The sequence below is a fragment of the Mesitornis unicolor genome, unplaced genomic scaffold (genome assembly GCF_000695765.1).
Source record: "Mesitornis unicolor isolate BGI_N332 unplaced genomic scaffold, ASM69576v1 scaffold20789, whole genome shotgun sequence".
NCBI classification, from domain to species: domain Eukaryota; kingdom Metazoa; phylum Chordata; class Aves; order Mesitornithiformes; family Mesitornithidae; genus Mesitornis; species Mesitornis unicolor.
Genome location: NW_010208222.1, coordinates 104,994 through 130,316, shown reverse-complemented (window position 1 = coordinate 130,316; position 25,323 = coordinate 104,994). Strand labels below are relative to the sequence as shown.

At 44.6% G+C, this 25,323-nt stretch overlaps 1 protein-coding gene across 1 annotated transcript in view; it reads right to left on the bottom strand.

The window, feature by feature from the left end:
• Positions 1-23,333: 23,333 nt before the first annotated feature.
• GLI2 (GLI family zinc finger 2) overlaps positions 23,334-25,323 on the bottom strand; it is a 37,289-nt gene continuing 35,299 nt past the window's right edge. The window contains 2 exon segments of the mRNA XM_010192426.1: positions 23,334-24,083; positions 24,123-25,323. The exon segment at positions 24,123-25,323 is cut by the window's right edge and continues 19 nt beyond it. Of these exon segments, the coding sequence (XP_010190728.1) occupies positions 23,334-24,083; positions 24,123-25,323 (1,951 nt within the window).

The window sequence follows — 25,323 nt, the reverse complement described above, 5'->3', positions numbered from 1 at the left end:
GTGAAATGGGACCCTATATCATTGCGAGTGCTACTGGACCCCCCAATAGGCTGAGAGTTTGGAAAACACCCACACAGTCATCCACTTCCCTGAACTATCTGTGCTTCATGAGCTTCCAGCTCATGAATCTTGGAAGAAAAGACCTTCTCATGAGATTTGTGGTGCGGCCAGTCCCGACTAGAAATACCACAAGAAAAGCCTCTCTTGGGGACATCCCAGCTCTAAGCAGAAAATGTGGAGTGATGTGAGAGCGAGAAAAAATCCAGATGTGGCCACTGTCTGCTTTATTTGTCTCTGGGAAACCAAGTTCTCCTTTGCGGAGTATAGTTTCATCAAGCATCGTTCTCAAGCATATCTGACCTTTGCATTTGCCAGCTATAATAAAGTCAGACCCACATATCAAAGCTCTGTGTGTGTGTGTCTGTATGGCTGTGTGTGCGGAGACATTTTCCAACGGATCACTTTCAGTCATTTTCCTGTTCACCCCCACATTCAGAGCGCGCTCTGGCCCAGACAGCTGCCTCGGGAGGAGCATTGGCTTTTCTCCTGTTGGGCCAGTGTTGCGTTTTTGAATTAACTTTGAGTTTTTCAAAGAGAAGCAACTTGTCCATCACCAAGCCATGTGTTGCCTCTGTTCTCTTGCATGGTTCAGGAGTTTTCTTCTTGGTGTTACCTTGCTTGCAGACCCAGGTCAGCCTGGGAAACACACAGCGTAGTTTAATGCTTAGGAAAACATCTCTTTGCTTTTAAAAGAGACTACTTGGTGTGAGTGACAGCTACCCAGGGGGTAGGAGGTGTCTGCTGGATTTTGGAAGGGTTGGTGGTGAACTCAGACTCTGGAGGGATATTTGCAGGGAAGGAAAATATCCTCAATGTGCCAGGTAAGCACAAGCATGAAGTTGAGACTGGGAGCGCGTTTTGTCCTCAAGCGATGTTGGTGCTTGCAGTGCTGTTGTGCCAGCTCTGCTCTCCTTGTCTGTTGGTCTGTGAGATGGCTGTGACCTCTGGGCTCTCATGGTGTCATGGAGCAGAAGGACATCATTTGCAGCCAAATCTTTATTAAACCTCAAAAAATTATTAATCTCACCCAAGTATTTGCTATTTGTCATGTTTAGAAAGGGGGTAGATACCCTCAGGTTTTTAACAGCTCACACATATAATGAAAATTAATAACAATAGGAACAACAAAGTGGAATTGCTGGCCCTAACTTCCCCTGCTCCTCACACACATTTTTGAGTGCATCCAGCTGGCTCCAAACCAGAAGTGCTATTCCCCAGCAGAAACTTTCCAACATTTATTCATCACCTACAGAGTCAACAAGTGCCTCAATTTCTCTCATTACCAATGCACTGCTGAACATCTGCTCATGTTCCTTGCAAGTTCAAGGACTTGGGCAAAGACTGAATTTCTCTGTGTGTCTGAACAAAGTAAAAAATGGATTTTACACCATGGCAGAGCCTTAGTCTGTGGTTCCTCATGCTTCTCAGATAACAGCTTCCATAGTTGAAACTCTGGGTTACAGCTTAAAAGTGGGGCTTTGAGTGAAGAATTGAGTGTATATTGTACTCTCAGAAGAATAAGAGATAGAGATAATTTTTAATGTGTAAATAAGTTAGTTAAACTATTATTTCAAGTAGGTAGCCTTTGTTTTTGCTAGTCCTGGAGAGCTTGAAAGCTTCTGGCTACCATGCAAGATCTTGCTTTGCTACCTCTTGCTAGTGGAAAAGTAAAACTTGTCCAGCAATGAATCTGCAACAAAACCAAACATTAGGTCCCACAATGAAGATCTCTCAGAGACAGCTAATCACTTCTCCAAAAGCTGTGAATATTTGCTCTGGAGAAGCATCAAGTAGCAAGATCTCCCTTGTGTGGCAATAATTGCTGTAGAGCTTCTGGAATGTCACTTTAGTCCTGGCACTGTTGTATTGCTGGATATTACATACAGGAGAGAAATTCAGCTTTGACTTAGCCTCTTGGAGTAACAGCAGGTACAAATCGTGATGACATTTAACTCAGTCTTCTAAAAAGTAATTTATGTGTGTTTAATGATTTCTGCTTGTTTTCCTTTATACCAGCCTTTTCACTCCCTCAGTCTGTGCCTTGTCACCCATTACCACCCAGCCTGTTTCTTCCCAGTGTGACTCTGTGTTGTGGAAATAGCTGAAAATAAGGAATCCAGCTTAAAGGACCATGTGCTACCAGGTGGGTATTGTTTAGCTATGAAAGGAAACCTAACAGCTCTGAAAGAATAGGAAAGATACATGTGAATGTTCATTGCTTTAGCCGCTGGGGCATCTCCTTTAGGAGTTCACCATTGGCATTTTCTTTGTAGGCTGGAGCCATCTGTAGGTGGTTGGTTACAGATGCCTATGCACTTAGAGCGGTGGTCTTGGTACAAACTGCTGTGCACTGCTGTGCAGCACACAAATAATTTCTGATGAAAATTAAATACCTGAAAAAGAAATTCCACTACCAATGGTGTGAGCAAATCATGCACAAATGACTAATAAATAGCACCGCAATCTCTCCTTAAGCTGTGATTTATCTGTCTGGAGACTTATTAAAGAAATGTTCCTGCTGTTTGCACAACTTTTATCATGGTGCTGCCTTTCGAGGCTATCAAGTGTCAGAAACCTCCTTGCCAGCTCTGGCAGTCCCAGCAAAAGCCCCAGGTGTGACCCCTTCACTATGCAATGCCAGACACCCTGGTCTCACGCTGCTGCTCTTTGCTGCGATGAGATGCCCTGGTCATGGTCTGTGTCAGGGAATGAAGTCTCTATGCTCTGCCTCCTCCTGCTTTTCTGCTTTCCAGGGTCCTTACATCACTGCGGGGGGACAGCAGATCATGCTAGTGTCCCCTCCTTCCCCCCAGGCAAAGACCACTCAAGTCTGTTAAAACCAGTAGCACACCGAGTGTGAGTGGGTCAGGCTGTTTCGGGCAGAGCTGCAAGAGCAGTAGCTCCTGCTGGAGGAGTAAAAGCAGGAGCAGGGGACCCGTTTCACCAATAGCTGGTGCTGAAGTATGACACCCCCCCCCCCCCCGCGGAAACACACCCCCCCCCCCCCCCCCCACCCGCCTCGTGTTTGGGGATTCAGTCCTGTGGTTTGAGAGGATCAGATCAACTGCCTCTGCTATCACATTACCTCTTCCCACTGGTCATCCTGCTCCCCATCACCTGTCGAACACCTCCTGGTGGTGCTCATGCCAGGAGCCCACCATCCCATGGAGGTCTTTTTTTGGGATTGCCACATCTTTAGACACGTACTTTGAAGATCAGTGCCCCTGGGACAGTGGTGGCAATCGCTGCTGCACACCAAAGCTGGAGGTTGGACACTGCCAGGTTTGACATCTCACAGCCTCCAGCTCATCCCCACTGCCATTCCAGACATCTCCCCCCACCACCCAGGGGCTTTACTTGGATTTTCACTCTGTTCTCTCTGCACATACTGAGTGAGAGGAATGCAAGTAAGGGGGTGCTTCTAGTTTTCCTTATGACAAGTTGATTGGTATAAACGAAGTAGAAAAAAAGTGAGAAACTGGCTGGCAGAAACAAGTTATTTAAAAAACTAAAAATATTCAGGCTTTCCTGCCCTCCTCCTGGGAGGCTTGTAATGCTGGCCCCATCCCTCGCCTTGCCTAGAGCAGCATCAGGATGCAGGCTGGCTGCTTTGGTACCCAAAGGAAACAAGCTAAGCATTTTCTCTGAAAATACCACATGTTTTCTTGCTACTTTGTGTGTGTTTTTCATCCCAGCAGCCTGTGAGCAGGGCAGGAAAATGCAGCCATGCTGGCGACAGCTGTCCCAAAGCAAGGGGAGGAGATTATATTTTATTTTTTCCCTTCATTTTTAGTTTCTTTTATCTAAACACCTGCACTATGCACAGCTGGCTTACTAGTTCAGCACGTTTAGGGTTGGCAATGCTTTTGAGGATGCCGGTGTCTTGCTGACATTATTGGATGAGGGGATGATGGGACCCTGCTTGTCTCTTTGAGGCGTGAGATGTGACAGCTGTAGCTGTTCTGACTCAGACCTCAAGCTCTTCTGCCATCAAAGTGTAGACACAGGCAACACTGCATGATCAGCTGGATCTTTTCTCACTGCTGTCTCAGGAAAAAAATGTTTAGCTGCCAATGAGGTTGATTTTCACCCTGACAATAGTTCACCCTGGAGAATATACAGCATTACATGACATGTAAAATTGGGGTATGATGTAATTTAGAGGTTTCTGTCCCATTTATGAGATGCACATCCTATGCACATATCCTTTATTTAATAAAGAGCAGAGTATTTAGAAGATCTCTGTGCTCGGAGTAGGAAATGAGTGGGAGGGAAAGGGGCTTGAGGGTAGCAGCTTTCATCACCCTTTGCAGTAGCGGGACAGGGGATATTTGCACTCCTGCATGTCTCTTCCCTGACCCATTAGTCAGAAGTGCCTCCAACCTTGAGCCCCCCTGCACAACCATCTTCCTCTTCTCTCCCCTTGTCCTCTGAAGGCTGAAGTACTGTCCCAGGAACCTGCCATGTCTGTTGGCTTCCCACCAGATGGTTCCAGCTCTGCACCCAGGAGCCACATTGCAGGTTGGTCTGTCACATTTCTGACTGCAGGTAGGTCTGTGGAGGATGAAACCTTACAACAGCCATGCTGGGAACAGGCAGATCTAGCAGAAATAATAAGCTTTATTTCATGAAGGAATTGATGCTGAGGATACTCTTCAATAAAGTGAGCCAACTGTTTGGATCAACCATATTTACTTGCCCTATATTGTTTGCAAAATCATGATCCTCTCTGTTAGGCCCTTCAGGAGTACCATCACCCTTCCAGCATCAGCCGAGCAGGAGCTGGGGCTGCTGGAAACCATCATCTGGGCATGATCAGAGCTTGAGCTGCCCAGCCCACATCCTGGTCATCAGCTCCCAACCCCTGTGGGGTCCTGCCCTGTGGCACCACACACACACAGACAAATACACATGACTGAGAAATGTTGAAAATTTCCTGCTTAATGTCTGCTGTCAGAAAACGCTGCTTTGCCAAAATTGAACTATCCCATGGGAGTGTGTCAGTTCAGACTTAAGTTTAGGGGGAAAAAGAATTAGAATAACTCATTTCAATAAACTCACAGCAGTCAGCTGTCAGAATGGGACATTTCAAGTTTTCAGTCTGAAATGACTTCTCTTTGGCACCACTGTGCATTAATGTATACGACAGTACAAATTCTTACATGAAATAATGTGAAATGAATTATGAAACAGAATAATACTCTACAAATCGGGACTGGAATAGAAACATGGAATACTTGAAACATGGAATATACTCTAAATATAAACATAAAAGAATGGAAAACCTATAAAAGAAATAATCCAAAAATGCAAACAAATGTTTCAATTGACCTGAAGTGTTTCTAGAACATTGTTTTGTGAGAGATTGTTAATGAACCCCATTTTTATCTTTCTATTCAGATTTACTTTTATGTAAGGATTCCTAGTTGGAGGGAAACACAGAACACTCGATGCATGAACATGTTCATAAACATACACAGACATAACTGCACACTGTTGTTCTGATTTTCTCTTTCCTTCTTTTTTCCACAACTTGTGTCCCATTCTGAAAAGATCTTTACTTTCTATGGCAGAGTTACTTAGAAAGCAATCAGTTGACCCAGTCATTTATGACAGTTTTTGGTGGTATCATGGATGCTAAGGTGAGCTGTAGACCAGCACAGGCAGCACAAAATCTCCTGGTTTAGCACATCATTCAGCTGTAACTGTGTCCTGAATCTGGAGTAAAGCACTCTGCAGCCTGGGAAAGCTGCAGAAGCCCCACTCTTAGCTGGGTTTGCTTGAAATGTATTAACATGCTACCCGTGAGCACCCTCACACACAGAGGATGCCCTGTGAGAGCTTCAAGTGCCATTTTTTTCCCCTTCATGTCACAGCCAGGGCAACCACAGAAAATCTAGTGGTAGCACCCACTTGACAAAACTGGCAGATGAAGCTAAGACATATGGATTCTCTGGAGCCCACATTTCATCAAAGTATCATTCTGTGAGAAACTAAAGATCAGGTTGAAGGCAGCTCTGTCCTTCAAGGCTGCTGCTTGGACATTTGTCTTGACTAGAGACGTGGAGGGTGTCTCCTGCTCGTGTCAGGGCTGGAGGCTGGTCTGAGTGCACAAGGGATGTGGGGGTTAATGCAGTGGTCTGACACACTTTTCCTCTTTTTCTACTGTGTAGGACACTGCTGTTTGCCCAGGTAGGTGGGGAAGGTTGACCTCTTTCCATTTTTTGCTTCAAGCAGACTTTGGTGACCTACAGTCCTTGTGCTGGTCCTTGTGTATGCTGGTGAATCCGACCTGTGTTGTGGGCACGAGCAGCAGATGCAATACCTGCATCCACCTTGGGCATCGCCTGTGTGTGGAGGAGGCATGTGCAACTTTTCCGCAAGGTTCAGGAGACACGGGATGCTGCTTTGTTGGCCTGAAAAGAGGAAACCTTACCTTACCCTAAACAAATGAAAGTAAGAGTGGCCAAAACACGCATCCAGCAGTGACACCTCTGCATTCCCACAGGTCAAGGGCAGGGTGTCTATTTGAAGGTGGATGTTTCCTAATGTTCAGTCGTCGGTAACCTAAAGCAGGTTTATGACAGAGCCAAGATCAGGCATTAAAGCAATAGACTGGTAATTCAATCACTTTATAGAAGTTGATCTGTCCTTTTTATTACAATTATTGTCAGCCCGGGTGTTTCATTCCATCACTGAAAATAAACATCATTTATCATACTTGTAAAGATTAGCCCCTGACAGCTCCAGCTCTGCTTTGCATAAATGTGTATTAATGTCGGCTCTGTCTGAAGTGGAGAGAGAAGTCTATATTTCACAAGAATGATTAGACAGTGTCACCACTGCTTTAAGTAATGTCTTATCATGACGGATAATCAAACTGTGAAAAAACAACCAAAAAAAAAAAGCAATTTATTGCATATGCGTTTTTTGCTTTATTGGGCTGAGAAATAGCAATAGTTTTGTTGCTGCAATATTGAGGTTCCTAATGTCTGGGCTCTGGGCTGGTGATGGCCCCTTCTCTGGGTTTCAGGAAGCACGCGGTGTCACAGCTCCTTGGCAGTGCTAGGACTTCCACACCTCTGCGAGGTTGCCTGAGTCTTCCAATTTGAAGGCTCAGCAGCCTACAACTTTGCCAGACTTCAACAGTCTGTGCCTTGGGCTGTATCTGATTCGGAAAGTTTAAGCTAAAATGATGCCGTCATTTTTGAGAGTGAGAGTAAGGGAAAATATGATGCCCAAGCTAAAATATTCTTACAGACATTTTCCAGAGAAGCTCTAGGGCTCCTGGACTTTGGAGCAAGACCTCAACAGTTGGCACACACCTACCCTCAAGTCAGGGCTGTGTTTTTTCTGCCCTCGTCAAAATGCATTCACATTAATTGGAAGAAAAAAAAAATCTGTTTGTCAGTGTGTTCTTTAGAGATATTAAAGTTCAGCAGCCAAACTCTTTATGTCCATGAACTCAGTGAGTGCTCCAACCTCCACCCAAATGTGCCTGTGCCACCTTCCCAGCTGGACCAAGCCCACATCATTCCTGGGCTGTGGGGGTAAATAGGACTTTTCTTGCAGTTCTGCAGGTGGCAGCGTGTTCAGGGCTATCAGCTGCCACCAGGGACTCTATGCCCCCCCAGTCAGCATGGAGCACGTCTGCCCGCCATCCAGAAGGATGAAGAATAACTAAAGACACGAGCTGAAGTCTTGCTCTTTGCCAGTTGAGCCAGGACACTGTCAAGAATTTTTCCCTGTTTGCTGGACTGGGCGTTTGCTGGGGGAGCCATGCACATGGGCACGGATGTCCATCGTGCAGTGACTGTCAGGCAGCTGCCTGCTGTGGTGCTGAAGAAAACACCTCTGTGACTTCCATGCAAGAGTGTCAGAGCTGAAGAAAAGTCCTTCTCATCAGTATCATGTTTGGTATTGGGTCTGGTTTCATCAGTTTTAGAAACTTAGGTGTATTTGCAGATGTCGTTTTTTGGAGAGCTGTTTGAGTACTGCACTGGAAACACTTGCGATTTTTGGATATCGCATCTGATTTTGAGAAAGCCCAAGGTTGTGGAGTAGGGGATGCTTGTGTGAGAGGATCTACTTTATTGCTGCTGGTTTTTTTAAAAAGTTATTTTCAATGATTATGCCTTCGAAGCAAAAAAAAACCAAACACCCAACAACTTGGAGGCACGGATTCTTAAAAGCAAATGTAAAAAAAAAAGTTTGATTTATAATCTTATCATTTCTAAGCCAGCCACCTTAGTTTGGAATGTTTGTGATTGAGATCAGCGTTAATTGAAGAAGGCACCTTAAAATTAGCCCACTGTGGAGGCATCTCATTGAATCAGATCCTAAAGGAGCAATATCATATATGAAAATAAATAAACCTCTTCACTGCATAACTAACAGCTACTTCTGCTATTAAAATTAAAACATTAAAAGCACTGGAACTATAATGAGTGCTTGTATTGCTATCTTTTCTGTTATTTTTTTTTAATATTAGCCCCAGTTTATTCCCTTATAATTACCACCAGTTTACCCTGGTCTGCTCTGGTTTGCACAGAATGCTGTGATGCGGCCTTCCCTTTGCCAAAGAACCTGAAACTGAAACGTCTCTCTGAAACAGAACTGAACAAAAAAAAACCAAAAGCTGAAAAAAAATCCAAAAATCAAAGTGTTTGCCTTAAAGCAGTCTGGGTGAAGGAGGCAGTTGTCATTGGTGGAAGGAAGGAGCGAGAGGATGGCGTTGGGAGCATTAGCCATCGAAGCAATGCTGATTTTAGGCCATGGTATTAGCAGCTGGAACTTTTTGAAGTGCTGAAAGCTTTGGACACAGATTACCATGCACATATTTCAATTTCTCTTAAATCCAGGGAGATTTCTTCTTAGACCTTGCACACTCTCTCTCTGTCTCTCTTTTTTTTTCTTATTCAGCTAGATTGTGCTTGATGGGGACCGTTAACTGAATACAGCATATTATATATTACTTCAACAAATCACCGTCAGCCGAAGCATTCAATATCATGCAGAGCAGTAATCAGGGGAAGTCTTAATCACACTTTAAATGGTTTGGATTTATGCTCTGCTTTCCACGGACTCCTGTCCCTGCTGGAAACGTGCGGAGGCTCCGTGGTGGCCCGCCAAGACCCGGTCCAGCCCAGTGCCAGAGGCCAGGAGCAGAGCCAGGGTGCAGGGTTTGTGCCAGGGGTGCAGTGCTTGAGCCAAGGAGGATGAATGGACACAGGGTTATTCCTGGAGCAGTTTATACCTATGTGCAATGGCCACTTTATATTGCCTGGGGATTTGGGGGCAAAAAGGCATCCCTCTGGCAGCAGCAGAAATAGCTGGTCTTACTGTGTTGAAGTTGCACAGATGTGTGGCAAGTCCTACCTTTGTTTTGACTGAAAAAATGTATTTTAACATAGAATTTTGTTTTTAAAGAAAGCCTTAGATAAGAGCAAACCCAGCTGCTGTAATGCTTTTTTTTTTGCTGTTCCAGCCCTTTGCATTTGGTCCAGGAGATTAAGAACGCCTCCTGGATTTTTTGTCAGGGTGTGGGAGAAGCAAAGAGAGAAAGCTGGATTTAAAAAATCCCAAACAAACCACAAAACCCCTAAATACAATTTTTAAACAAACTGATTTATGATTGATGATCTAACCCACCTGACTTTCCATGAAAATAAAATTTTCCAGCAGGGGCTGTGTTCGTGAGACACGTGTGGGTCTTGCAGAGGCAGATGCCAAGTGTCAGCCCACCGGCAGCCACCAGCAGAGGATGGGAACTTTCCTCCTCCTCGGCATCGTCACACTCCTGACCTTCACCTTCCCCTTGCAGTGCTACACAGATGTGCATGATGTCATCTCTCGCAGCCACGGTGAGAAATCACAGCAGAGAACAATAGCCCTTTCTGGGGGAAAGTTAACCATTTTGGTTAACTCCATGCCCCATGAGCGTGGTCACTGGACATCGCTGCTGGTTGGGGATGTCCTGTGGGGAGGATAAGGGATGCAATAACCACTTCTGGCTGGGAGAGCCCTGCTCTGGCTTTTTCAGCTGAGAAACACTTTGCACACCGCTTAGGCTGGAGAGCATGAGTCTCCCCTCTGCCCACATCAGGAGTAGCCACACCACCTGTGCCATAAATCACTCTTTTTGCAGTGGAAATTTGAACAAGACCCAAGTGGAGCCGAGACGCAGCAGCTGAGATGGTTAAACAATAGTCCTACACAGAGGAAACTCAGTCATAACAGTGCGGTTCACAGTTCCAAGGAGTTTTGGTATCTGACTGTTGGGTTTGTCCCCTTCCACTCTCTGTTTTGTTTTTCATTCAGTTCCATGTTGTTCGTATCTCTTAATAGGGCATCTTTCATTATCATTATCCCTAATAGTGGTTTATTGTATTAGTTACAGTTAATTTAAATGTTACTGAAGCATTGAAAACAGATTGCAGATGTTTTGAAACAGATGTTATTTTAATGTTAAAACAAAATCATTAATATTTATGGGTCATTATTGCCTGGGTTGAATTAAACTCTTTAAATAGTAATGTATGGGCTTAACGTCTTTTGAAGGAAATGTTCCAAAAAAGGTGAATGGAAAAACACTATCATATAAAGATGTGTAAATCATTTCTTCTGGCAATACTGAGTATTCCTTTATGAACAGCCAGAATTAATTACTGTTATATTACAAAACCAGGTGCTGTTCTTGTTCTATAAATGAAGTTAACCTAAGAAAACGCTTTTAGCTCAGAAACACCTTTCCATCTCTCTTTTTCCTAGAGAAGGGGCCCACCAGCTCCCTGCAAGCAGACCTAAAGCCGTAAGAATATTCTGAGGTGGAGTCATCACTATGAAAGCAAAATAAAGTGGGGATGATGCAAGCGCACAACTCACTTGGTGTCAGTCTTTCCTACAGAAACACAAAGAGGGTTTGTTAGTGCCATATGTGGGCTGTCTCTGTCCAAGTCGTATTTCTTTCTTTATGGAGATGAAGTTAGTCTTTAAGGCATCAAAATGGCCTTTCATTCATTAGAAAGTTATTTAGTTACAGGTAGGTAACTCTAAGGGACATTTCTACATCTTGCACTTTATTAGTTGATCCTAGCTGCTAAATGACATGGAGAGACCGGCAGAGTATGGCAGGGGAGTACAGTGTATTTTGGCCAATTTTGCATGGGGTCCAACCTTCCGGAGTCGCAATTTTGTCTCCGAGGTGATGAGCCTGTGCACCTCCCTCTGGGGGAGGAGAAAAAAAAGGAAAAAATAATAAGAGAAAGTGGTGAAAAAATTGAGAATAAGACTATAAACACAGGAATGATACTCTGTTCCCCAAAGAGTTAAACAAGCACATCTGGTGCCTTAGACAAGTTGGGATCTATTTAGGAGAGGAACAGCCTGATCATCAGCTTGTCAGCGTTGACTCTGGGGTTGATGCTGGGATAGAGGGGCTGGTGGTAAGGGGACAGGCTACCATGCAGCCATCACCTCTCTTACTGTGCTTTGCTTGTGTCCGCTAGGATGGTGTGCTCTAACCTGCAACATTTAGCCTTTTTCTTTTTTTTTTCCCTTCCAAATTTGCTAATTTGGAAGAAAGCCTGAGTTCTCCTGAAGCTGGCACAACTCCTTGTCTACAGGCACAAAACCCCAGAGCAGATGGGCACATGTTTCGGCTAACCACAGTGGCAGTTGTTGAGCATTAGGGGCTTTAATCTCATCCAGGAACATTCAAACAGCCACGTTTGCATCACCCTCAGCCAAGGGGTTCAAGCATCATGCAAACAGCTTGGACTGGTGTCACTCACTGCTGCCACAGTGCTCAGAAGAGGTTTTTTTTCTCAAGGACTCAGGACTTGCATTGTCAGGAAAGGACAACAGTAATGTCTAAGCCTTTTCAGCTTCACTAGTGTGATCTAGGTATAGGGGGTCACTGGAAAAGTGCTAAAACGCTGCATACTGTATTTTGCTACTAAACTGAGCAGTGACAGCAGCCATGACTGCTGGATTCATTTGCTGGCTGAGGGATGGCCAGGCTGCAGGATTTGGTTGCTTTGAGGTCCATGGAGCTCCACCAGTTGACTGCATTGAAGCACTTGGACACAGATCCCTTGCACCAAGGCTCATGGAAATGTTAGCATTTGATTTGGTTACCAGAAATTGGCCAAGAAAGTTTTCTATTGTGAGCTCATCTCTTGATTTTAAAAGCCACACTGAGAAATTACATACATCCAAGGGAAGATATACTCATTCAATAGCCTGGACTTGAACTTCCACTGCTTTCGTGTCCCGAGGATCACAAAAAGCCTGGTACGGTACATTACGTTCAGTAGGCTGCCAGAAAGAGAGTTCATTTAGTTTGATGACAGATTAATACTGATTCACAAATTAATTTTGTCTCTTTGTATATCAAGGGTGTCCGCAACTTATTTAATTTGTAATAAATATAATTATAGAAATGAATGAGCTATCAAGATTTTTAAAGTATGATCCATCAATGTTGGCATGACTTGTAATCCTGGTCATTATAAATAAAATGGGTCTTTTGCAATATGGAATGCAATTTTCCCTGTAGTTTGTCTCATTATTTTCTGACATGTGGGTTAATATTAAATTACAATGCCTTAATTTTCAAATCAGGGCTCAATTTGTAAATAAGAGGTTAATAAATAACCTTTCCAGCTGAAGGCCTTATTGTGACTTCATTAAGATAAACTTTTAAATGAGATATTTGCCTCTTGGTTCAAGCAATTGTCTCATCCTCGCAAAACAAACAAACAAAAAAGAAGCTCGCATGGCTGCCAGAAAACCCTATCCAAAAAATCATTGTGCCTCTGATATTTTCATATGGTCTTTTAGATGTCCTCCATAACTGGGTTATGCCCTGACTTGCTCCATCTTCTTCTCCCTGACACACGAAGCACATACTGAGCTGTCCTTCACTGTGTGTCACCTTGAGCACACTGCAAAGGCTGCAGGTGGTTGGAGCTTGCTGTCATGTATTGTGCTGTACATCTCAGTGGTTTTTCAGTTGTTCGTCCTACCTGGGTGATACAGCTTGTCATTTCTAAGTCACTAAGCTCAGACTTACTCCTGCTTCATTGTCTGCTTTCTGCTGTGCCTCATGTGATGCTCATGATTGTTTCTCCCACTGTGACTTTCAGTGCAAAAATAAAATACTTTTCTCAATAGGTGACACATTGTTCTTCACAGAAATTTAATGTTCTAAGCTGTAGAGCTGGATTTCCTCAGTTTGCACAGATGAAAGGAAAGCTCTGACTTCTCCACTGAAGGTACCTCTGACTGGTGGTGTTTGGGTCCTGAACCTAAAAGCTAAGTTGATTTGGGCTTTTCCCATTGCAGGTTGATTAGTTTGGACAAAGGCTGTTTCCCTTGTAGCTGAAAAGAAAAGCAACATTTCGTGCAACTTTATATTAAAAAACCATAACACAAACCAAACAAAAAAACCCAACCAAAACCCAAACCAACAACCCCAAGATACAGTAGGAAAACTCAGAAACCCCCGACCTGTTCTTCAATGAAGCAGTGCTCTCTGAGGCAAAAGTTGAACTAAGAGAGTTTGTAAAAGCAAATGGGTCCTTTGAAACAGTAAGTTTTCAGGCCTGAGCATTAGAGAAACTATTTTCAAAACAGACAAGTATGTTCATGTTGCTGTGATGGATCAGGCCCATGTCTTTCGGCACTGTCCCAAAACAAGCAGCCTCCCTTCTGCCTGGCAACTGAGAGCTGCAAATACCGACCCCACTGGGAGAGTGAAAACAGCCTGTTCCACTGGCAGTGGCACCGGTCCAGGGCAAGTTACCTTTAAAAAGTGTCATGCCCTGCCCTGAGGAAACATCCCAAAGCCCCAGGACTGTGGGGCAGTTGTAACCAAAGGAGCCCCATGTTTTGGTCTCCTCTTGCAATGCTGGATCAGCATCTCCACACCTTCACCATCCCTGCTGCTTGTCTACAGGAGCATTTTTGTCCCTATATTACTGGCCACACCTAGGCAAAGCACAACACAGCTTCATCATGCAGTTCTACTAAGCTGCTGCATACATCTGTCTCCAGCAAAAATCCCTCTGAGGGCAGGATTAGCTAAATCCTTGAGGTCAGTGAAATGTTTCTTGGCCAGGGTTTCAGCCTTTGGGCTACTTTTGCCCAGGAGTGCTATCTCTCTGTGCTTTCTTTAGCTGCGAGCAATGGTAGGTTCAAAATTCAGTCTCTTAAGGAAAAAAAAATAAAAATCACCATTTCCAAAAGAAACATACAGCTCATTGAGGGTTGAATGAGTACTGGCCACCTTGGAGAAGATGGGAAGGGATGACTGCTTGCCGAAGGAGTGAGGACTTTAGGGTAACATTCCCATTGACAGTGTCTCAGCGGTTGGACCTCTACATCTATCTTCGTACTCACCTTCCTCCTTCATAATGCTGTTGAAGTATGGTCTTTCCACATTTCATGTATTTTCCCATTCTTCACACAACCAAAGCATTCTCCTTGGGTCCTCACATACAACAGGACAGCCCTGTAGTAACGTACCTAATGAGACAAATTACATTGCCTCACTTGTGTCATTCATGATAGAGAAGAATTTTCTTCTGTTTTTGGCATGATATCCAGTTTGGTTCAGTTGAGGATTTTGTTTTCTAAGTTGAGTAGTATTCATTCAGTCTTATAGAGAGCACTGATGCAGGTACCTGAGAGCAAGTTTACAACTGCAATCCCCTGATGGTTCTGAAGTTATTTTTATTCAAGAAATGGCAGTGTCTTTTTTTAGCAGTAGTAAAGGTGTTTGAAATACCTTAAAATAAATAAACCTCCTCCCCTCTGTCTATGGGGTTTATTCTGAAGGGAGAAAAGACCCCCTTTGTTCATCAGTTTTGCTTCCAAATGAACCATTTCTGAGCCCTACTAAATCTGCTGAAACATCTGTGGACCAGCGCTTTCCTTGAAGTACCTTGTGCCAGAGCTGAAATGATGGCTGAGAAAGATGTTTTACCTTAGCTAATCTAGTTGCAACACAGTACAATACTTTGTGTGTTAGTCAGGCTAATTTTAAACACTAACAATGTGGATTTTCCAGTTATAAGAAGGGATTATGCTAATCTAAAAATAACTTTATTATATTTTTGATTATGCTAACCTAAAATAACTTTATTTTACAACTTCATATTTTGTGGGATCTGCTCAATCTAAACTTCTCAGAAGTGGAAAAACTTCATAGGAAGTGTAGTGGGAAAAACATGGGCTCCTCTTGAGCCCCTTGGAGACGTGACTTTTTCTGGTACTGATTCACCCATGATGAAGCCAGCCCAGCTCACTGCATACTATTTTTTTTTAAAACATAAATGACAGTTAAAACATTAGTGAAAAATGTGCTGATAATACTTTAACTGAAAATCCTTTTGATGTCACTTTTACAAGACTACTTGTGAAGTCATGTCTCAGCCCCATGATCATCTGAATTCAAGATTTAGATCTGGAAGACTTTAAGGCTAAACTTGTTAATGCACTATCAGCATGTGTTAAATTTTGGGAAGGCATTTTGAATGGGATCAGATTTCAAATATCCCTTCTAATTTGGACAGTTACAAGCCATTTTTTTGGAAGTGCTCAGTGGCCAAAAAAGCTGGCACTCATCTCTAGAAGCCTTCTCAACTACTTTGGTGCCACTGGTGTTTTCAACACCTAGACCACCACTGATCTGCTCAAAGTGCTCCCACTTGCTTCCAGTTAGTGATGGAAATGCTCGGATCTATTTTTTTTTCCAATTAAGTAGAAACTTTCACCTGGCTCAGCTCCAGTTTCTATTCCCTGAAAACATTTTTCATATTCCCTGACAAATCTCCTGACATTGCTAAGACAAGCCATCATTTCCTGAGAGCTCCTCCAGCAAGGTGAGACCTGTTCGGTTCTTGGATGGCTGCTAATGAGGGAAATTCATTGGCCTGCAGGAAGTGATTAGGATCACCATTTGGAGCATCCTCCTCCATCGGTGCTGGTGTTACAGGGGTGCAGCCTCTTGGACTGCAGAACAAAAATCAGTTTCCTCACCCCTCCTTAAGATTGCCCAGATATGGTAACACCGCCCACTTTCAGTGTGCCTGGAGTGATGTTAAATCCTCTGTGTATTTCATGTAGTGCTATCGAATTTCACTTATTGTCATTATTGATGAGCGACACAGAGGTTAAATGATTTGCATCAAGACATTTTACTCAAAAAAAGTTAATACCTTGCTTTTCTTTCAGTTGAGACACTTTGCTCAGATGCCAGTCAGATGGGTAAGTGCAGCAGGCAGGTACCTTCTCAGAGGGTGGATTTGCCAGCTGGGAAATGGGGCAAATAAAGCCACCTGGAGATTACCAGGTTCTTGCTGTGCAATAACAGTGGGCAGAAAGGGAGAAGCACGTTTGTTTCCTGCAGCTTGGCTGTGCCGCAGTGGCTGGGAGTGCCTTTGCTCCAAGGTCTGCAGCCAAGGGCAGGATGCTGGTGTTGCCAAAGGGTGGGGCAGCCCACCTACAGACTCTGCGCCTGGGGCTGCTTCGCCTTTCCAAATTCGCTGTGAATCCGTCCCAGCTGTGCTCCTCACCCAGCATCGCTGCCACAGCTGTTCCCACCCGAGCAGGTGCCTGAAGGCCTCTAAGCACCATATGGATTTTCAGGTGATGGCTGCTTGTGTGACCACTCAAGTGAGTGGTGGGCAAAAGGGGTGACAGAGCTAAAAATGGTGCTTTTGTTCCCACAAACCTTTTATGTGAAGCTCTACAGAGCTAAACTGTTCAAAAAATAGATCTCTCTTAGACCTACATAAGCATCACTTCTTTGTTTTATTTTAGTCGTGGCCAGTAGCTTCTCATGGTCGCTGAAATTTCGCAGATGGGAGACACACTGGGAGACACAAAGCCACGAAGAATATCAGCCCTGTTTTGACCAGAGTTTTTCTTCCTTCCCTGCTGCTCTCCTCATTTCATTTGGTCTATTTTAACTAGCAGCACTGCTCTGTAGCATGAACCTTGGTGCTTTGGCCAACATCCAGCTGTGAAATGTGTGCTCTTCTTCTGCATGATTCCCTCTGCATGTGTCAGGAAAGCTGTTCCTCATGCTCTTGAGTAAAAAATTGCAACCGTCTGTCTCAAACCCTGGCAGAGAGGATGTTTTTATGGGCAGAGCACTCTGGGGTCCTGCCCAAAGAGGAACAGAAATGGCAGGGAGAGAAGGGATATTTGTGAAGGTTGTCTTTATCTGTACATTTTCTGTATAGTGGACAAAGAGAGAAAGGGCAAGACAAAAAGACTCCTTTAGAAGGCATTCAAAGCATCAGACCAATCTTCTGCATTAAGTCCTTCTTTAAACGTCCTTTCTTTATGGAGACTAGCCTGGGCAGTACTTAGGAAGTGTTAAGACTAGACAGAGCAACCTAAACCAAAGATTTATGTAGCCTCATGTCCTGTTTTGTGGTGCAGAAGCTGCCTTTCATGGTGTGGTGTCATGCCTGCTGCTCCGTGCTGTACAAATGATGGTAAAAGTGTGATGGCAAAATAGCCCCTGATGGACAGACAGAGAGTTTATTTTGTTTATTTGTTTCATAGATTCATAGAATCATTTCATTGGAAAAGACCTTTAAGATCATTGAGTCCAACCATAACCTGTCTACTACTAAACTATGTCTCTCATCACCTCATCTATCCATCTTTTAAATACCTCCGGGGATGGTGACTCAACCACTCCTCTGGGCAGCCCCTTCCAATGCCTGGTAACCTTTATAGTGAAGAAATTTTTCCCAATATTGGATCTACATCTCTCCTGGTGCAACTTGAGGCTATTTCCTCTCATCCTATCGCTTGTTACTTGGGAGAAGAGACCACTCCTACCTTGCTACAACCTTCTTTCTGTTAGTTGTAGAGGGCAACCAGGTCTCCCCTGCCCAGACATAGCAGCCACAGAGTTTGCTTTTCGATAGAGAAGCCATTGATACTTAGAGAGACATTTTCAGCAAGTGCACTGTAGCTGAGTGCAGCAGCTCTTTCAAAGTTGACAGCAGACAGGCCACCATGCCCACGACATATCTGCTTGACAGGCCAGTGTGGGGAAAATGAAAATAGGGTGGGGAAGGCACCTGTGTAATGAATCAGAGGTGCTGGTGCAATCAATGGAAGCTGCAGTAGTCACAAACCTTCAGCATGTGTGAAAGCATCACTTTGTTGTTTTTTTAATATTATTTTTATTTTTACAGCAAACATATTTAATACGGCCATTTCAAGTTTTACATGAAGCATAAATCAAGGAGAAATAAGTATATTGGCAACAACATAGGTTGCTTTGTAGCTTCAAAATTTCTTAAGCGTTAGGTCATTTTACTTACAAGTTAAATAGCTGTCTGCAAGAGGCCTTGGTTGGTCATAAATTGTCCTTCCAATAATATAAAACACACCATTTATTTACAACACGTATGCTCCTCCAAGTAGATCCAACAGCTCGTAAAGAACAAGAGCTCCTATGTCATCCCTACTGAGACCACAGCAATAAAGAGCCGTTGGAATGACTCTGTACTCAGTAAGTGCAATCAGATTCGGCAACAGTAGCTTTTATGGGCTTTTTCTCCCCTCCAGGAAAACCTGAGATATTTGTGTAATATTAAAGATCCGTGATGGTTTTACCCAGAGTGGGATCTTATTCCTTCTATGCTCTCATGGGTTTTGGGAGTGGAGTAAGATAACACTCACCAAAGAGGGTCAGAATCAGCTCTGTTAGGATGGTTCATTTTCATAAGGGATATGATTGTTTAAAAAGAAGGTTAATAGAATATTATGAAGCTGCCACAGTAGTATAAACTCTGAGCTCTGGCTTTTAAACAACATTTGTTGCAAAAGAGTTATTACCTGCCTAAAATTGGAGCAATGAGCCTTTCGATCCTTGTTTATTCCAGGATGGAGGAGCAGTAAAAATATGCATGCTGGTACACGACCTCAGGCGGGCTCCTAGGAAATATTAGCCCAGTTTAAGTAATAAATATGTTCTTATACAGGCAGAGGTGTGCCCTGATTGAACTCCAAAGTTAAATACCAGCTAAAAGCAGCATTTGATCTAGATTAGAAACCCACTTTGAGTTTTTGAAGTAGAAACGCAGTAGGAGCTGATCAGAGTCTCCAAAGCCTTTTGTCAATAGAAAAGCTCTAGAACAATTTCCTTTTAATAATAATACTGCATTTTTTTAAACATGATTTCTGTAGTTCTTGGACAGTACAGAGGGGTGTGATGTTTATCCAATGGATTTGCAGACTAATGGAATCATTAACAGATTAATCAACATCTTGTTCACTAGCTCAACCTCAGACTGTGCTGAGGGTGACTATACCAGTGCAAAAGACCCACAGGAACATGGGATTCATCTCACGCTATTGCAGAAGGTATCTAATCTAAGCTGGATATGTGGTGTCATTCTGTAATCAGTGAGGAGAGTGACAGATGTCCTCCAGAGGAAAATCCACCCCATCCTATGTGGCTAAAATAAGAAACATTAATTCTGTCTTGGAGTATGCCAATCTCTTGCCATGGGCTATGAAGGAACCCAGATGGTAGGGTGAGTATTTGTCCCAAACTTACCTGATTCTGCCAATCAATTCAGCAGGGATTCTGCATGGAGGAAAATGTGGCCATCTCCTTCAGTTGCTTCTGCATGGAACTGGTGGTCCATTTGCACCAAGTGCCATAGCTGATTCACTGGTTCAAGAGCTGACTTTATTCCAAACTCATTGCTGTGCCCATAAGGCTCACCTATGAACAGCTCCTCCACCCTCCCTTAAAAAATCCAGCCCTGTTCACACCAATCCACCTCTAGAAAACCAAGTTGAAAACCAGTCTCTTGCGTGGCTGAGCTAAGTCTTGCTGCAGTCAAATGAAATTTCTCATCAACGAGCTGGACCACCCTCTAACTGAATCACAAATGATGTATCTGTTGCTCACCATAACACTGCTTCCCATCATGTACATACTGGACAGATTAATTTCTCCTTCAAACTCAATATTCAACTAGTTGCTGTCATGGCCCATCACAGCTCTGCTGAGCTGTCCTATTTCTGTCTGCTTTTGGACACTGACAAAAACGTCAACAAGCCATTAAGCCATGAATCTTCTCATTGCCAAATTTCTCCAGCCCTTGCTTTGAGTCCTTCTCCTGTGCTGTATCTGCTGCAAACATCCTTCTTCAAATCATCTCTACCAAGAGGCCAACGAAAGCCACCTGGGCAGCATGGCTGTGCTTGCAGCACCATCCCAGCTTCGTTGTCTCACTTTCTGCCACCTCCATCCCATTGGTGACTGGAAGATCTTCAAGGCAAAACTACTGCACGTCCAGCAGGGACTCACACCAGGCCCATCCAGCTCCTCACCAGCTGTTCCCAAGCACCACTAGAGCCCAACAAACTGTGTTGACGTGGTAGTAACAGACCGAGATCAATCAATCAGGATTATCAATAAAAAGCAATAACAACACACACAAGGAATTATGAAAAAAATTACTTTTTAATGTACAAAAAGTTTATATACAGGTTCAGCATGTTACCTCCGTTCTTATGATGTAGAAAACAGCTAAAAATGTTTTTAAGATATAAATTTGACAGAACAATTCACCTACAGTACTTTTAGTAATGATGTCTTCTGTACATAATATATACAGTGCTGGAATGATTATAATACTTTTTTCAGTAAATGAAGGAAGACCACCACTGGAAAGTCTGAGAAATCTCACGTTATTGGAAATTTGGTTTTGCTTTTGTATTTGATCTTTTGCTAATGAGATATCTGTGAAGAGGGACTCAGTAGCCATCGTTGCCCTATGCAACTGTCACAAAAATCAGATTATGAGTTGAAGGACACACGAAAGCCTGATTCATCTCAGCAAAAGGGATGCCCAGTTGTACTCCAAGTGTCCAGGACAACATACAATGTCCTAAAATATGTACTGCCCTCTTTTTATAAATGCAAAGGCAAGGGCAAGGTCAGTAACTGCAGACTATAAAACAATCCCTTTAAACACAACTTCCACGGGAGACACAAATAAACAGTCAGGCACGTTGCTTTCCTCTCCTCATGCACCTTGGACGTCAGCAAGTGACAAGGGCCTCAAGGAGTAAAGAGCATCTTGTGCTCATCCCCTGCATTTGGGACAAGGACGGGTGCAATCACAGGAGGCTGAGCAGCACCTCCCTGCACCAGTTGTACCCAGGGCTCCCAAGCAGCAGGGCTGTCCCAAGCCACCACTGCCACACACGGCTGCTGGTGTAACTGGTATTGCAAAGTTTGCCTGAGGGTAACACGTGGCATTTTCATGCCAGCCCCTGGTCATTATGGGAACAGTGAGCCTGACATCAGTTTGTGCAAAAGAGACACCAGAAAGCACATTTATAGAGCTGTCCCTGTCCTGTGCAGAGGATGGAGTTGGATGCAAGTGAGAACACACATAGATAAGAGGGAGAGACGGTAGATTGGATGGAGAGAGCAAAGCTCTACAGATACATGTCTGGTCAAACTGTGAGAACCTAGGAAGAACATCACATCCCCTGCCCTTCAACATACTGGGTACAAAGTCTCTGGTGCTATGAGAGCAGGATGAGGACAGTTGTCCAAGTACCCAAGTGCATGCGCCCCACCACTTCTACCTTTTTGTCTAATAACAGTAAAAATAAATAATGCAACTAAGATTGTTTTCAGCACCAGGTGAGACTGGCCTGGAAACAGCTGATGGTTATTACAAGCAGTTATAATATGGTGGAGGATTTGGCTTTGGGAGGCCCTGCTCCTCCCATTTCTTCCCTAAGGGCGTTTCTAAGAGATTCTTACTGACCAAGCTACTATTTTGAGTCACATACCTGTTTTGAGACTATCCAGATATTTGTCTAGACTGTAGACTGCAGGTGCAGCACTGAGAACAAAGTGCAGCTACGTGCTGTAGCACAAAGCACTCACCAAACAAATGCCTTGGGTTGTCCATGGTGTCTTTTATGAACACAGCAGCTCTTTTCATGCTGACCAAAGCTGTGGGACATGTTAATGCAGCACTGGGTAGATGCCAACAAGCCTCCTCGCAGGGTAAGATGTGTTACCTCATGCTTGGCCTTGCACCTGTGCAGCCACACACCTGATGCATGCACAGAGCCCAGTGTAGGGCATATTACACAGATGAACCCTGGCCAGTTAAACCAGCTCCCACAGTGTAGATCGGGCTGAAATGATCCTAAAACTCTCTCCATCACCATGACTCTCTTATGTGAGCACCTTGGCATGGAAAAGCCAACAGAGAGCGAAGGCGTTGCAAAGCCACGCAGGGATATGGTAATGCGTGCTTCAGAAATCTGACTTTAAAGATGCACACGGGGACCCCGCAGAAAGTCACCATGTTCAGAGGGTGCAAAGTTATGCGTGTGTGTCAGCCTGCATGCTGCAGCCTTCCTGCCACGGGGGATTATTTCCCAGTGATTGCTGTTGCCAGGCCCCCGCTCCACTCTTCACATGATATAAACCACGTTGTAAACACATCTGATCAAAGTGTGCATTCACCTTTTATGTGTCTCATCAATGTGTCGTTCCAATGTTTTCTCAGAAACACCACTATGTTTTTATAAATGTACATTTTATATACGCTTCTGGCAATACACTATATTTGATTTTTAAAGGAAGAGAGGCCTTGGCTACTTAACACGAAAGCATGGTAAGGCACTTTGCTGAGAAGCTGTTTGGAATCAATGCTCTTTGCAAGGTACAAAGGTATTTACGGTATAAAACAACACTGCTGGCAGAGGGCTTGTTTGGAGACGTAACTAAACCCTACTCTCATCAGAGCAGAATACATTTTATGGCTTTTATTCTGATCAAAACTGCATCCTCCCGTTTCCTTCTGCAGTGGGACGAAGGTGGAATTTTTTGCAAGCACAACTAATGGAAAATGATGGGGAGTGCTATTTACAGGGCTGCCAGGGAGGGAGGGTTTCATCTCTAACCACGCTCATGCAGTCTCCTAGCTTGGTGGAGATACTGTTCAGTGCTCTGGGAAACCAAGCCAAAAATAATACTAGGGGTGCACCCTTGCAGTGCTGTACTGTCTGGATATAGTTTATGTAATTCTGTACAGAAATTTTTTTTTAAAATTCATTTTGAATCCCTTTAATGTATTTAATACTTATAAAAAAATCTACTCTATTGAAAAAGATTATTTTTTGAAAAGCACATTCATAAAACTGCTTGATACACAGCCCCTTGGATAGCACTAAGGCCTTGTGCTTTACTGTTATGACATCATGTTTAGAAATTTACTCTCTTCTGCCAGCGTGGTTAGCATGGAGCTCATATCTCCTATTGCCATATTGCTTATTCCTGTGGGTATTGTGGGCAGTGTCAGAGAGTTTCGTGGAGTCGTCAGGCGAGAGGAGTTCTGGGAGAGGTTCTGCAGGATGCTGGGGCTCAGGGTTCCTGACATCAGGCTCGAATGGTCCCCATCATCCATGATGGCATCAAAATCTATCTGGGGCGGCTCGAGACCTTGCGAGTCCACTGTGCTGGACACCTGGTTTGTGCCTGGGGAAGGCAGGGTGGCTGGCTTGCTGTTCAGCGTGCACTGCTGCTGTCTGACCCGGCAGTCCACATGATTATCAAAGTTGCTGTTTTGTTCATACATGTGGATTTGACCGTAATAGTACATCAAATTGTTTTCTCTCGTGCCATCCGCGCACTGCTGGGCTGGTGCTGGTAACATGTCACTTGTTCTTTTATGCATTGCCTCTGGCACCTCGTGGCCTGGGCTGATGGTGTTTGTAGGGTGGGGAGTTCTCATGTAGCCCAGCTGCTGCATGGTGCGGATGCTTCGGGATCTGTTGGCTGGGCTGGGCTCGGCAGGAGGACGAGGCTGGACCATGCTGGGAGGATACGCCTGCGTGGCTGAGCCCATCATGCTCTGCTGAGGCTCAAAGCTGGGCTGGTTGGAGGTCATGATGGGCTGGTGAAAGGCCTCTTGAGCCATGGGGAAGTTCAGTTGGGTTGGCTGAGATGAGTAGTTCTGCTGACTCGGTTCATGCATAACCTGGCCTAGCATTGTGCGCTCGCTGTTGCTGCCAACCATTAAAGAAGGGTCGGTCATCATGTCCATTTGCTGAGGGTGAACGTGTGGTCCGGACTTTGCTGCCATGCTGCTACAAGAAGGAGAGATCTGATTCGGGTTGCCACTGATTGCACTGGGGCTCAGCATCTGGTGAGGTTGGTTATACCCTGCATGCAAGCTCAGATCAGGGTTCATACTGGGGCCTAGGCTCATTGGCTGCTGCCGCAGCTGCATACAGTTTAGCCTCTGCCCATCCATGCCCACATTTCTTTGCAAAAAGCTCTGCTGTGTTACATTCATAGTGTTCTCTGGCATCTGCTGCTGGTTGTAGTTCTGGTACTGACCAAAGTTCTGCTTCTGCTGGACCACTGCTAAGTTCCCTCGTGAAAACTGCTGCTTTGACTGGTTGGACATGATATCAACTGTACCTGAGCTGACTTCATTCCACTGGACGGGCATGTTATTTTTATTCATGTCTGAGGGAGAGTCAAAACTCATGGGACACTCTGCCATCATGGGTCCCACATGGCTCATGCTCGCCTCAGCCACTGCCATCCTGCGCTGGCCAGGCAAGGCTGGAGGCTGCGGCTTCGCATTTCCCTGGAAGCTCTGCATTTCGTTGCTGTACCCCATGGAAGTGCTCTCAGCTGCTATCCCATTGTTCTGTGATTTGAGGTACTGCACCACATCATCTGGCAGCACAATGTCATCATCTCCAACAGGTGCCTCTGCCTCCCCAGACATGGCTTCCATGGTGATGTTTTCACTGATGCTCAGTGGCCGGGGTGAGTAGGTGTGCCGGGGGAGGCTCCCATCTGAGCGCCCATAGCTCTGGAGGCCAAAACTCCTTCTGTCCGCAGGGTGTAGAGGATGGAAGGGGTTCATGTTGTTGGTGCTGTTGAAGCGGTGAACTCGCGGGAGGCCCTGGGAGTCTCCAGCAGGCCTCCTCACCGGGTCGCTGGCTCGCCTCATGCAGTTGCCTGGCACCTCATGGGGAAATGCTGTGGTCGACGTGTAGCTATAGGTGCTACCATCGCTGCAACGCCTGGGGCCTGGCGGGAGGTGGAGGGAGGGTAAGGTGGGGTCTGGTCCATCCATAAGTGAGATCCTGTTCTTCAGGGTCATCCTCTCCATGTTTGGCAGGGGAGTTGGAGGAGGGCCCCCCGTGGCAGCAGCATACTTA